This window comes from Oncorhynchus nerka, linkage group LG5, assembly GCF_034236695.1.
Source record: "Oncorhynchus nerka isolate Pitt River linkage group LG5, Oner_Uvic_2.0, whole genome shotgun sequence".
Classification (NCBI taxonomy): domain Eukaryota; kingdom Metazoa; phylum Chordata; class Actinopteri; order Salmoniformes; family Salmonidae; genus Oncorhynchus; species Oncorhynchus nerka.
Window position 1 is genome coordinate 37,304,996 of NC_088400.1, and position 15,275 is coordinate 37,320,270.

Here is a 15,275-nt window from a genome sequence, read left to right on the forward strand (position 1 = left end):
TATTAGAAAACCTCGCTGGACTTTGTGGTTGAGTCTGTGCTTGAAATTCACTAGTCGACTGAGGGACCTTAGAGATAATTGTATGTGTGGGGTACAGAGATGGGGTGAAGTCATTCAAAAATCATGTTAACCACTATTATTGCACACAGAGTGAGTCCATGCAACTTATTATGTGATTTGTTAACCACGTTTCTACTCCATTCCATAACAAAGAGGTTGAATATTTTTTAACTCAACGTTTCCTCTTATAATTTTTCATTAATTTGTAAAAATGTCTAAAAACACAATTCCACTTTGACATTATGGGATATTATGTGTAGATCAGTGGCACAAACTCTCAACTGAATCGATTTTATATTCAGGTGGTCACACGACAAAATGTGGAAAAAGTCAAGGGGTGTGAATACTTCAGGCGCTGCATGTTACACACCAGCTGTGGTTATTATTTGTTGTACGTGTTAGTTTGTGTATCCATAGTGCCTCTGCATCACTCAAGTCTATGAGTTCATTGATAGGGAGAGGGAAGGCAGGTTCAGTAGTCAGGAAGAGAAAAAACCCAGCAGATTCCATCACCTCGGGTTGATGCTATTCCTGTCTCAGCCTGGGAGAAAGATCTGTGTGTCACAATGCCACCTTGTGGCTGTACTGGCTACAGACTCCACTCTGGGCTGATTGTGTAAGACTGCGCGGCGTATGAGTCATCACCCTTGAGTGAGGATAGATTGAAGGTGTGTGTGTGTGTGTGCGCAGTGTGCATGCATTGTAAGAAGGAGGCTGTCTGGGCGGAGCTAGCAGCAGTGGATGAGATACACGATGAAATTAGGGCTTTCCCCTGTTTTCTTGTGGGACTGTAGAGGAATCACTACCCAAGGAATATGGCTTTAGTCATCCAGGGGAGAGGGAGAACACAGTGGCTGTGTTAGATCAGTATGCCACTGGTTGTCTTATGCCTCACATATTAAGGCTAATGAGTCTTAAGTGCTGATATATCTAGCGATACCTTCTGCCCTCTCTCTTTGTTCAAGTGATTTTTCCATTCTCTCAGTGGTTGTCACACGAGAAGCCCAGGCATCTGTTCTGCAGCTGTGGAAAGACACAGAGCGCCACTGGCACTGGAGCATACTGGACCTGGGGGGTTATTTCCATTCAGAAAGGTCAACTAGCTATGACCATACCACACTGGGAAATGAGGAAATACTGTTTGGAGGAAAAGGAGAAACAGGAGTTGAAGAAGTAGGAGAGAAATGGGACTATATTACGAAAGAGGGTGACATGGCTAAAGAATATGAACAAAAGGCAATGGTTAACACGTGATTAAAATGTATATCGTTTTATTTTGTATCAGCTTCCTGGACCAAAATTACAACAAAATCATTAATGTGACAAATCTACAAATGATGAGTGAGTGAGTGTGTGAGAGCTTCAGCACTAATACTAGCTATGATTTAGGCGAGAGATGGATGCATGAGAGACAGGGTGGATGAGGAGGTTGGATCTGAGTGGTTATTGAGTCGTGTCCACGGACGATAAGGATTGAAAGGCTGAGGAATGAGAGTAGCATGAAAACACAGGCGTGAGAATGGGCCTGCTCAAAGCAAGAGAATGACAGAGACGGGATGAGAATGATGAAATAACGTGTTGCTCTTTATCTTCAATTGCAGGGTGTTTCTGAAACATGACAGGGGTTCGTACTAAAGGTTACTAGGGCAACTGTCCCTATTCGGCTCAAAGGACCATGACAAATGAGCAGCGTGGAGCAGTCGAAAAATATACTTCAGGAGACTTCAGCTAAGAGGCAGGGAACAAAAATGGACGGTGTGTGGGCTGGGGGAAAATTCACTTCGTCGTATTGATGTTTATCAGTCACACGTTATCCATAAAGTATTCATTTTTAGAAATGTCTCTTTACCTCACTCTATCTCAGCTTTCCCAGAGGGTTGTGATTTGAGTTGTGTGTTTCCTTTGCAGGTCATGAAGTAGGAGAAGCTAACAAACGTCTGACATCATGTCACAATATCTGACTGTTCTGTTTCTGACCCCTTTCAATTCTAGATTGTTCTGTGTGTCCTATTTCTCCTCTCTTGTATCTCTACTGTATGTATCCCCCTGTCTGTCTCTGACTCTCTGTCCTCCCTCTAGAATGCATAAGGCCCTACGTAGATTGAAAGTCGCAGAGCCGAGCTGGTCTGGTAGCTCAGGAGGGGGTTGACTGACACCATCTCCAGGTCCAGTGTGTACTCCTGGGGCCCCGTCACGGCCCGGGCTAAAACCAGCATGGCGCTGATGTTGTTGATTTGCTGAGAGAGACACAGAGATGATGGTGAGGTTAGTCAGGGTCCGTCGTACAATCCTAGTCTAAAAGTCAAGCAAACGTGTCTTACTAAGTCCTGTTATGATGCAATGTCCCAAAACTCAATGCAATATAATATGTTTCTTGGCCTCCTCTGTCATCATAAATTCACAAGTCTATCGTCATGTATTGACAAGGTGGATGGGAGGGTGACCCAGGCTGGTGCTGTACAGGGGCTGTTACACTATGGCTGTGCTCACTCTGATGTAGAAGTCTCCGTCGTGGTCTCCAGAGCGGATACGGAAGGTGTTGTAGGCTCCGGGGTAGACGCTGGTGGCCTGGATCTGGAAGATGTCTGAGGGGACGGAGCGCTCCGACGTGATGCTCATGTAGCGCTGGACGATAGAGAAGGGTAGGTCTCGACAGGCCGGCTTGGTCACAGGACAAACACAGCGACTAGGGGAAAAAAAATCGCAGGTTTTAGTCCTCTGGAGAGATATATGAGTTGTGGCATAGTGGCAGTCATGTTGCATAAATCATAATTTCCTGAAATTTGACCTCATAAACTAGATGACTTGATGTGGTACTTTTGATTCTGTTTCATTTGATATTAAAACATAATATTTGATATTCATCACTAAATATTAAATATAGATTACGTCCTGTGATATGATCATGCTTGTCTGCAACCTGGACCCATGGGTAGATGTAACATAGTAAACTAAAATGCGGGACGCTCAAATTAGTATATGTTACGTTTGGTATGTTATGTATTAATTTGTGGATGTCCATCATTCATTTCATATATGTTACGAATTACAATTAGTATGATATGTTATGAATTACAATTAGTTGTGGCTAACGTTAGACTTGGTGTTAGGTTCAGGGTGTAGCTAACATGCTAAGTAGTTGCAAAGTAGCTAAAAAAGTAGTTAAGTAGTTGCAAAATGGATAATTAGCATAAAATGCTGAAGTAGTCCTTGATGAGATTCGAACACACAACCTTTGGGTTGCTAGACATTCGCGTCCTTTCGTTTTTGCCTTAGGTAACCTTCTATCTTATGTAACCATACCATACCAAACATAACATACTAATTTGAGTGTCCCCTATTTTTGTTTACTATGTTACGTCTAGTCTATGAGACCAGCCTGCATGTGTAGATAAAATATTAAAAAGAGTAGTTGATAACTCAACCACTAGAGGGCTATATTGCAATATGAAGGAGCATGGTGAACTATCCTCAAACCAAGATGGATTACATTCAACTGTATTTGAACAGTGGCCATTTCCCCAAGAGATTTTCTGAAGCAGTTTTCATACAGCCAAAAAATGCTGGGGGAAATGAACTACTGTCCACACCTGTTATCAATGTAAGACTGGTTTCAATCTTCTAACAGCATTCTAATTGTACTGGAACATGTTCAACTGAAAAGATCACAGAATTGGACAGAAATATGGAAAAAGCAATTGGCGCAATCTTCAAAATAATGTGAGCTATGCTCCATACAGAAGTTGATGATATGTTGAGATTTGTGACCAGGGCATAGTTTGATAATGTGAAAAAGGTGTGTGTGTGTCTGTGTGTGTGTGTGTACCCAAGTTTGAATAAATGTTCACTCACTTGTCAGATACTTGGACGTAAGGGCTCTGGCAACGGTTGGTGTCCACACACTGACTGGCACCGTGGATATTCACACATGTCTGTCCTTCAGTACATTGGTGCTCTCCGGTCTCACACTCGTTTATATCTGAGGAGGAGAGGGATCGAATGAGGGCCGGAGAAAGAGACAATTGAAATGAATCGAATCAATTAGAATACTTTATCGTCCACTAACAACGAGGACAGCGAAAGAACATACAGGCACAGTTAGCTGACAGTGAAGTGAAGGATGGGGAAAAGGTGTTCAGAAAAACATTGAGAAGGAGAACAGATGGAGAGGGTGCTTACCCTGGCATAGTCGAGTGCCCAGCAGCTGGTAGCCTTCTGGGCACTGACAGGAGAACTTCCCGGGCTCATTGACACACTGGAACTGACACAGGTAACTAGAGTAGCTGCACTCGTCTATGTCTGCAGAGCGATGGAGGGAGAGGGAGGGGAACAACGTTTACGATCATAGCACAGCTGTTTTAACCAAGAAACAGAAGGGCAGCTTTTAATACATGCAAGAAAGAAAGAGTAGCTTTTCTTTTCAGATCAAAGCACTGCTACTTTAATGACATCAGACAGACAGACAGACAGACAGACAGATCCTCTCACCATTGCAGGCAAAGCCATCAGGCCCAAGCTCGTAGCCCTGGTCACAGCGACAGAGGAAGGTACCGTAGGTGTTATAACACCGCTGCTGACAGGGGGCGCCCATGTCACACTCATTCACATCTGGAAGGAGGAGGAGAGGGAGAAGTCTATCCGTATATCAGTCAATATATTTTCTAACATCAGTCTGGATAGCCTGGGACTCTCTGTATGTGGGTGTGTGTATATCTGACCACGCCTTACCAATACAGGAGCGGTTGTTGCCGGCCAGCTGGAAGCCTGGTTCACACTGACAGGAGAAGGAGCCGGGGACGTTGACACAGCGATGCTGACAGTACCTGTATCTGCACTCGTCAATGTCTGACAACCCAGATGGAAGGAGAGCATTCAGAAACAGTTCCAGAGAGAAGGTGGAGATTGAGTTGACCAACCAGGTCGTTATGGTGAAGGAGACTTTGACTCAAGTGGCTTTCCTGGTTAAATAGAGGTCAAATAACATGCTACAATGACTAACGAGAAGTTGACCTATATGGTGTATGTGACAAAACATATTAACATATTATTTGTGAATAAACTAAATTATCTTCCTGGTTAAATAGAGGTCAAATAACATGCTACAATGGCTAAGCTTAACCAAAGGTGAGACCGCAAACAGTGAGTTGGTGTGACTCAGGTCAGTGGTTAGGCTGGTTAATGGGCGTCCTATTGGTTGTCTCTCAGGCCAGTGGTTAGGCTGGTTAATGAGCGTCCTATTGGTTGTCTCTCAGGCCAGTGGTTAGGCTGGTTAATGGGCGTCCTATTGGTTGTCTCTCAGGCCAGTGGTTAGGCTGGTTAATGGGCATCCTATTGGTTGTCTCTCAGGCCAGTGGTTAGGCTGGTTAATGGGCGTCCTATTGGTTGTCTCTCAGGCCAGTGGTTAGGCTGGTTAATGGGCGTCCTATTGGTTGTCTCTCAGGCCAGTGGTTAGGCTGGTTAATGGGCGTCCTATTGGTTGTCTCTCAGGCCAGTGGTTAGGCTGGTTAATGGGGTCCTATTGGTTGTCTCTCAGGCCAGTGGTTAGGCTGGTTAGTGGGAGTCCTATTGGTTGTCTCTCAGGCCAGTGGTTAGGCTGGTTAATGGGCGTCCTATTGGTTGTCTCTCAGGCCAGTGGTTAGGCTGGTTAGTGGGCGTCCTATTGGTTGTCTCTCAGGCCAGTGGTTAGGCTGGTTAGTGGGCGTCCTATTGGTTGTCTCTCAGGCCAGTGGTTAGGCTGGTTAGTGGGCGTCCTATTGGCTGTCTTACCGATGCACTCGGTGCCAACCTTACGGTAACCCTCAGGACACTGGCAGGTAAAGGCTCCCGGCGTGTTGATGCACTGCTGGCTGGGCTGGCAGTCGTGTTCATCTCTCTCACACTCATTCACATCTGTGTGTGAGATATGGTAAAACAACACAATGTATTTAGTCATATGGATGTTAATACGGTTGAGGCACCAACAGCTGCCCCATTTTGTTCAATCATTATTCCTGTCTCATGCATTCCCCATCAACAACCCCTATCACCCCGACTCCAAGAACAACAGGACAAGCAGCTCTCTCAACCAGTGGTGGAAAAAGTACTCAATTGTCATACTTGAGTAAAAGTAAAGATACCTTAATAGAAAAGGACTCAAGTAAAAGTGAAAGTCACCCAGTAAAATACTACTTGAGTAAAAGTCTAAAAGTATTTGGTTTTAAATATACTTAAGTATCAAAAGTAAATGGAATTGCTAAAATGTACTTAAGTATCAAAAGTAAAAGTATAAATAATTTCAAATTCCTTATATTAAGCAAACCAAACAGTACAATTTTCTTTAATGTTTGTTTTTATTGATGGATAGCCAGGGGCACACTACAAGACATAATTTACAAACGAAGCATGTGTTTAGTGAGTCCGCCAGGGCAGAGGCAGTAGGGATGCCCAGGGATGTTCTCTTGATAAGTGTGTGAATTGGACCATTTTCCTGTCAAAATGTAACGAGTACTTTCGGGTGTCAGGGAAAATGTATGGAGTAAAAAGTACATAATTGTCTTTAGGAATGTAGTGAAGTAAAAGTTCCCAAAAATATAAATAATAAAGTAAAGTACAGATACCCCCAAAAAGTACTTAAGTAGTACTTCAAAGTATTTTGACTAAAGTACTTTATACCACTCCTCTCAACACTCTCCGTCCTATAAAACTAAGAGCAGCTGTCCTCATGTGAAATCTCCACATTCCAGTACCAGCTATCCACCCCCCACCGACAAATACTCACACACACCCACACAAACTCCCCAAACACATGCTTGATACAACCACCTGTCCCACACTAGTCTGCACTCATTCAGACTACATGCTTATTGCCCAATCACAAACAAGGCACACACACCTTATCCAGTCCCTTGCAGCCACCTGTCTACCCCCCCTCCCTCCCTACTCTCTCACCCACACAGCTGTCTCCCTGGGGCTCATAGCCCAGAGGACAGGGGTTGAAGGGCTCTCTGGCGGTGCTCTCCAGGTTGGTCCCAGGCTGGCTGGGAGGGTCTGGAGCTGGGATGACTGAGGCAGAACGGGGGAGGCACAGGTAGCCCCCGTAGTGGTTGAAGCACTTCATCTCCCCCTTACAGGCCTCCGGAATGGTCTCACACTCGTTTATGTCTGTTGGGGGAGAAGGTAAAGGACTGAAAGACAGGACTGGTTGCAAGTTGTAATGCTCTCACTCGTTGCTTACAACTGATGGAGGGAAGAGAGATGGGGACATGAGGATAATCGAGAGCCATTACCTTTGCAGTGCTGAGTCTGAGGATCCCATTGATACCCATCTGTGCATTCCTACAGATGGCATGAGACAGAGAGCGAGAGAGTCACATGCACTGAACAATCCAAATTACCTTTCATTTGAAGCTATTAGGTACATTTTAAATAATGGCTGTGTCACATTAACAGGAGGGTACCTAGTCATAGGCACAGAGGGGGAAAGACACAGCGGGACTCCAGAGTACAGCGGAGGTCAACAGGAAAGAGAGGAGCAGCTGCAGTACAAAAGGGGTCAAATTATCAGTCTGGTGTATGGTGGGCGGGGAAGACAAGATAGAAGGAGAGGAGGGAGGGAGGGAGAGAGAGAAAAAGAGTCCTGGAATACCCCTCCTTACCGTGTAGGTGTCACTTTCTGTAGGTGGCTGTGAAATAGCACTGCGGAGGAACACAGACACACACAGGATCGCCGCACACACGCCCTGCATGCTCACGGACTGACTGGCAGATAGGACCGGATCACACACGTAAACACACACCCTGGCACAGCCGGCGGGTCACACAGGTAGCGGTGCCTCCGGTCAGGACGAGAGAAGCTGCCGGCTTGTTGTGGTGCTCAGAGCAGCGCAGCGGTATCTGGGGGGAGAGGGAGGGAGGAGAGAGAGAAAGAGAGTTACTTAGGAGACTCATTAACCTGGGTTGAGAAGAGAGAGAGTTAATTAACAACCTAGGTTGGAACAGCTTTCAATTCATCCACTTAATTAAAAAAACATAACACTGTGGCTGTGTGTTGACATCTAACACTTTTCTGAAGCCAGGCTCAGAACAGAAGTCAACACACACAACTCCCTTATGACTCAGACGTCGGTCATTATTTGTTAATCGAACACGTTCCCCCCAAATCCCTGCCAGTATGACGGAGAGGAAGCCCGTCTCCCCCTGCTGGCGAAAGGTCAATATAACGACGCATTCCATCCATCAGCTGAAAATAATCAAGTCAACCGTGTGGAAATCCTTTCATGTTAGCTCTGCATAGACAGCCCTCTGTTTCCCCAGACAGGCCCACTGTAGCTGCACACACAAACGCTCACACAACAAACCTACAGTATACCAAAGTGAGCCATTAAACACAGCGCCTACATCTCAGGGTATTGTCTATCAATTTCAAGACATTACTTTCCGTTTCCCCAGACGCCGCAAGCTCCGACACAGATTTCTGCTCTGGTCATCCATCTAAATCACCGTCGCTGTCTAGTACCGCAGAATCCATTATTGTCTGCCTCGGAGTCTGACATCGTTCATCATCATGGCTAGTGTGTTATTCTTCGAAGTACTGCATATGGTGTCGGAGAAGCATGCAGACAGGACCACGCTGCTTTTCTTGACCAACCATCCTCCATTTAATGTTCTTGGAGAGTGGAAGCACAACTGTTAAAGTAGACCCTGTACCTAGACAAATAAATCCTCCATTCCAGCTCCCTCAGACAACAAAAAAAACAAACCAAGAGAAAGCAATAAAACATCTCTGAGTAACCATTGTTCGTGCAAAAACCGTCAGTTAGAATTTGCTCCAGGCAAAATAATATATGAAGAGGAAAGTTATAATCATTGCTTTCCTTACACGCACGCACACACACACGCACACACAATGGTGAGACTTTTGTATGCTGTAATACTCAACCACTTGTCGCGCCCCCATGCGCACACACACACACACACACTAACCTCAGGGAGGCCAAGCAAGAAGCCACAGAGCAACGTGTGTACCCACACAAACATGCAAACTGTCTTACATCACACTTCAAATGTAGCCTACCCTTCCTTCTCAAGCACCAAAACAAATGTTCAACTGAGTTCCCAGGACAACTATATACACAGTCAGTGCACCTGTCACAATTTCACAATCTTTCAAACACTGTACCCCTGGACACACACTGTACCCCTGGACACACACTGTACTGCTGAACACACACTGTACCCCTGGACACACACTGTACTGCTGAACACACACTGTACCACTGGACACACACTGTACTGCTGAACACACACTGTACCCCTGGACACACACTGTACCCCTGGACACACACTGTACTGCTGAACACACACTGTACCCCTGGACACACACTGTACTGCTGAACACACACTGTACCACTGGACACACACTGTACTGCTGAACACACACTGTACTGCTGGACACACACTGTACCCCTGGACACACACTGTACTGCTGAACACACACTGTACCACTGGACACACACTGTACCGCTGGACACACACTGTACTGCTGAACACACACTGTACCACTGGACACACACTGTACCGCTGGACACACACTGTACTGCTGAACACACACTGTACCCCTGGACACACACTGTACCCCTGGACACACACTGTACTGCTGAACACACACTGTACCCCTGGACACACACTGTACCGCTGAACACACACTCTACCACTGGACACACACTGTACCGCTGAACACACACTGTACTGCTGGACACACACTGTACTGCTGAACACATACTGTACCGCTGGACACACACTGTACCGCTGGACACACACTGTACCGCTGGACACACACTGTACTGCTGAACACACACTGTACCACTGGACACACACTGTACTGCTGAACACACACTGTACCGCTGGACACAAACTGTACCACTGGACACACACTGTACCGCTGGACACACACTGTACTGCTGAACACACACTGTACCCCTGGACACACACTGTACCGCTGAACACACACTGTATCCCTGGACACACACTGTACCGCTGGACACACACTGTACTGGTGAACACACACTGTACCACTGGACACACACTGTACCCCCGAACACTTATACAGCCACAATATGAGGACACGTCAAAATCTGCTTTGGCACTGTGGTTCTCTTATAGCGCGGGATAAATCTGACCTAAAACCACCAAAAAAACTAACTGTCCGCCAGTTGAGAGTCCGGTAACTCAGTCACCCAGACTTGTGAGCAGCAGGCAGACGTGGGTAGGTGCTGCGCTTCCGCCGCTGACCAGTGAGCACCAAGTGGTGGTTGGACCTCTGGAATGCCCGTGGCAAGGATGTGGGCTGCAGTTCCCAGTAGGGATACCCTGCCATCACGGTGTTTCTCAGAGTATCAGGTTTTGGGAAAGCCCCCACATGGTTCATGTAGGACAGCTGCTGCCAATCCTACAGCCTCTGGTCTCTGAGTGGGAGGATGGTCCATCACTCTGACAGTCCTCCACACGCCAACCACTGGTCTTTCCATTGTTTGTGATTCTGGTTACAACGGGTGTTGGTGAACAACACTACACTTGACATTTACCAGTGTAGCATTGTCTACCATGTACAGCAGTACACATTGTTCACAGAAATACAGTAATTATATGGCCCTGTATTTACTTGGATTGAAGAGGAAATTCTGCAACTCTTGGAGGACAGAGGATGTTGATACAGATGCTGTCTTTACTTGGTCCAGGTGCATTCCTTATATTACTGGCATCCAGTGGAGACTGCTGAGGGGAGGACTGCTCATAATAATGGCTGGAACGGAGCGAATGGAATGGCATCGAACACATGGAAACCATATTCCATTCCAACCATTACAACGAGCCCGTCCTCCCCAATTAAGGTGCCACCAACCTCCTGTGCTGGCATCAGTAGTATGTTAACTCCTGCAACAGGGGGTACCCCTCTCCTTGAATCCACACTGTCAGCAGAATGACCAGGCAAAATAACAGCAGAGTCATAAAGAAATGACTTCATGGGGACTAGACAGAACACACAGCGAGACCACACACACAGGTATACACACACAGAGCAACATACACAAACACACATAGACTATACACACGCATCTACACACGCACACACCGGTGGGAGACCCAACCAGAGACGGTCGGGTCTTGTGATGTGTATATATAGCCGGCTTTGATCCGTTCTGCTCCGTTGTGCATGGAGCTGCTCTCTCTCTAGCACGGTGGCCCGGTGGGCTCATGCTGTGCTCTGTTCCCCTCGCTGCACTGAACCTGCCACCTTGCGGGCCAGAACCTCTTATATGTTATACCAGTAAACTCCTGTGGTGTGAGATTTCTCTCATATTGCCGGACAGTAGAACTACAGAAAAAAAACATCAAACATAACAGTTCCCAATGGGCACAGGGCTGTAGTCTGATGGAGAGGGAAGCTAGTGGGAGCCAGGCATGGAGAGCTGGCTGGGCCAAAGTGATACAGTGGGTATCATGTGTTTACCCCTCTTGGATTTTTTCACATTGGTCTACACAAAAATACTCTATAATGTCAAAGTGAAAGAAAACGTCTATACAGGTTAGAAACACCTTTGGTTGTGATTACAGCTGTAAGTCTCCTTAGGTAAGTCTCTAAGAGCGTTGCACACCTGGATTGTGCAATAGTTTTTATTTCACCTTTATTTAACCAGGTAGGCTAGTTGAGAACAAGTTCTCATTTGCAACTGCGACCTGGCCAAGATGAAGCATAGCAGTTTGATATATACAACAACACAGAGTTACACATGAAATAAACAAAACATACAGTCAATAATACAGTAGGGGAAAAAAGGGGGAAAAAGTCTATATACAGTGAGTGCAAATGAGGTAAGATAAGGGAGTAAATAGGCCATGGTGGCGAAGTAATTACAATAAAGCAATTAAACACTGGAATGGTAGATGTGCAGAAGATGAATGTGCAAGTAGAGATACTGAGGTGCAAAGGAGCAAGATAAATTAATACAGTATGGGGATGAGGTAGTTGGATGGGCTGTTTACAGATTGGCTATGTACAGGTGCAGTGATCTGTGAGCTGCTCTGACAGCTGGCGCTTAAAGCTAGTGAGGGAGATATGAGTCTCCAGCTTCAGTGATTTTTGCAGTTCGTTCCAGTCAATGGCAGCAGAGAACTGGAAGCAAAGGCGGCCAAAGGATGAATTGGCGTTGGGGGTGACCAGTGAGATATACCTGCTGGAGCGCGTGCTACGAGTGGGTGCTGCCCATTTGCCCATTAATGTTTTCAAAATGTGTCAAGATGTTGGGGATTGTGGCTAGACAGCAATTTTCAAGTCTTGCCATAGATGTTCATGCAGATTTAAGTCAAAACTGTAAGTTGGCCACTCAGGAACATTCATTGTCTTCTTGGTAAGCAATTTTGCCATGTTGTTTTAGGTTATTGTCCTGCTGAATGGTGAATTCATCTTCCAGCGTCTGGTGGAAAACAGACTGAAGCAGGTTTTCCACTAGGAATTTGCCTGTGCTTAGCTCCATCCTGTTTCTTTTCATCGTGAAAAACTCCCCAGTCTTTGCCAATGTAAAGCATACCCATACCATGATGCAGCCACCACCAAACTTGAAAATAAGGAGGCAGTTACTCAGTGATGTGTTGTGCTGGATGTACCCCAAACATAAGGCTTTGCATTTAGGCCAAAAAGTGTATTTCTTTGCCGTGTTTTTGTTGTTGTTGCAGTATTACTTAAGTGCCTTGTTCCATACAAGATGCATGTTTTGGAATATTTAGTATATTTGTACTCTTCTTTTCACTCTGTCATTTAGGTCATTATTGTGGAGGCCCTACAATGCTGTTGATCCATCCTCAGTTTCCTCCCATCACAGCCATTGAACTCTCTAGCTGTTTTAAAATCCCCAATGGCCTCATGGTAACATCCCTGAGCAGTTTCATTCCTGTACTGCAGCTCAGTTCAGAAGGACGACTGTATCTTTGAGGTGTCTGGGTGGTTTAATACATCATCCACAGCATCATTATTAACCACATCATGCTTAAAGAGATATTCAATGTCTGATTTGTTATTGTTACCCATCTACCAATCACTGCCCTTCTTAATGATGTTTACAAAAAGCTCCCTGGTCTTTGTACTTGAATCTGTGCTCGAAATTCAATACTTGACTGAGGGACCTTAAAGATGTTGTATGTATGGGGGGCAGAGGCATGCTTAATCATTTAAAAATCATGTCAACCCCTATTATTGCACACAGAGTGAGTCCATGTAACTTATGTGATTTGTTACTCCAAATTTGACTGAATACTTTTTCAACAACTACATTTGAGTTATTCCTTTTTTCTTTTACATTTGTAGTTTTCTTTTCACTTTGACATTATGGAGTATTTTGTGTAGATGGAAAAAAAATCCCAACTAAATCCATTTCAATCCCACTATGTCACACAACAAAATGTGGAAAAATCCAAGGGATGTGAATACTGATGATATGCTGTAGTAACTAGATGAGATGACGTGTGCCAAGGGGGAGTTTGGTATTTTAATAGTTGACCCTCCTCGCCGTGCCTCTGTGCTCTCTCCTGAATCACTCTAGTCAGACCAGCCTTACTACTAATTTTGGCCTATGAACGCAGAATTCTTTCTGTCAAATGTTAGTAATTAAGAGTACATAAACACAGTGATAAAATGGCGCCCTGCTCTGCACAGAAGTGGTCTGTAAAGGAATAAGAAGGCCGTGTCCTGCCCTGTGATGTAATGTGTGTGTGTATGGGAGGGAGGGTGTGTACAGAGTGTTTAATGCCATTGGGTGGCACCTGTCTCTCTAGTTTGTGGTTGTCCCTTGGTGTGTCCATATGGTAACGTAGGCCTGTCTGCTCCTCCTCACACTAAAACAAGTCTTTCCAGCAAACAAATCCTGTACTTAGGGTTTCATCCAAGCTGACCATGTCTGGCAGGCATTTCATGAATCAAGTTCGCAGGAGATATTAGTAGACTTTGCGATTGTGACATTACATAGTTGTGAAATAGTAGTTGGATCTGTACAAGAGTTTTGCAATACATTTCCATTTACAAATACAACTACTCTCTTACACATGCTCTCTGTCCCTTCCTCTCCCTCTCTCTCGCTCTCCCTCACACTCACGTACACACAGGGCCTTGCCACCTCAGCTCTTGTAAGGATCCAACTGTAGCCGTGGAGGTTGAGTGGAGAGCAATGGTGTAGCTGTGACGTGTCCTCCCCCTCCAGGAGCAGAGGGTAAGAGGCACGTTTTTCTTTGTGATGTAATACACTCACACACTTGGTTAATCTCTCTCTCACAATCACAAAGGCTCTCATAGACACACCCGCTCCCTCTCTCTTTCAAACCCGCACACACACAAAGTCATTGTGAAACATGGTGAACTCACAGGCAAGTCTTCTTCCTTTGTGTGAATTCGTCTTCTTCCTGTGATCTTCAGGTCCCTGGTTTGAGTCCGTGTAGTGCTGTTCTAGTCCCCTGGCGGTGTTGGTCCCTGATGTGGTGTGAGTGTGGAGAGCAGAAGTGGTCCCTCTATCTGTCCTGCTCCTGCCTCTATGGCCCTGAGAGAGTGAGTGGGCAGATCGACAGCTGGAGCAGCTGAATGCATGCAGGGGAGGGCGAGAAAGAGAGAGAAGGAAAGAGGCAGAGAGGAAAGAGGGACAGCCCATTCCTACCCCCCCTCTGGCCCCCTGCACTGCCATCCTCCACCCTCCCACTGACCCCCCTCCCTGACCCCCAGGATGCAAATTCCTGGTCTGCGGCCCAAATTCCAAATCCGTCCAAATCGCAGGCGGAACAACAACTTGCATAGATTCACACACACACTCCCCTCCCCCTGTGCCCCCACTCACAGGTCACACAACGCTCCTGGTTTCATTTAAAATCACCCCCCACAGCTCGCTCCCCCAATCTATCTATCCTTACTTCCCCCATCTTTTTCTCTTTCTGTACAGCCACTAAGTTTTCCCTCGCTCCAGTCCAATCTGACACAGGCAGATATTTATAGCTTGGGAGAGAAGTTGGTGGAATGTGGACAAAAATTAGAGCGAAGGAGAGAGGAGAGAGACACAAGCCTTCTTGGAAAAGTAGTTAGCTTTTCTAACTACCAGTAAATATTTAAACTGGAGGTCTTCCAGACAGACATGTTTATATGTAGAAGCATGAAAAGGCTGACCCTGAAGTAATCATCATCCATTTCTTCAAGAGGTTTTGTT

The 15,275-nt window shown here is 45.7% G+C and overlaps 1 protein-coding gene across 1 annotated transcript; it reads right to left on the minus strand.

The window, feature by feature from the left end:
* Window positions 1-1,314: 1,314 nt before the first annotated feature.
* LOC115129431 (EGF-containing fibulin-like extracellular matrix protein 2) lies at window positions 1,315-14,736 on the minus strand. The gene is made up of 11 exons (XM_029659761.2): window positions 14,450-14,736; window positions 7,695-7,932; window positions 7,326-7,374; window positions 6,988-7,200; window positions 5,827-5,949; window positions 4,789-4,905; window positions 4,549-4,668; window positions 4,240-4,359; window positions 3,913-4,039; window positions 2,551-2,746; window positions 1,315-2,297 (listed from the first exon to the last, which is right to left on the minus strand). The coding sequence occupies exons 2-11, from the start codon at window positions 7,782-7,784 to the stop codon at window positions 2,136-2,138; spliced, it is 1,317 nt and encodes a 438-aa protein (XP_029515621.1). The 5' UTR covers window positions 7,785-7,932; window positions 14,450-14,736; the 3' UTR covers window positions 1,315-2,135.
* Window positions 14,737-15,275: the final 539 nt, after the last annotated feature.

Bases quoted from the DNA above. Each gene is read 5' to 3' on its own strand.
- LOC115129431 (XM_029659761.2), bottom strand. From the start codon at position 7,784: ATGCAGGGCGTGTGTGCGGCGATCCTGTGTGTGTCTGTGTTCCTCCGC. The intron at 7,375-7,694 runs GTAAGGAGGGGT...TGCCATCTGTAG, and splicing joins CAGAAAGTGACACCTACACG to GAATGCACAGATGGGTATCA. The intron at 2,747-3,912 runs GTGAGTGAACAT...TTTTTCCCCTAG, and splicing joins TACGTCCAAGTATCTGACAA to TCGCTGTGTTTGTCCTGTGA.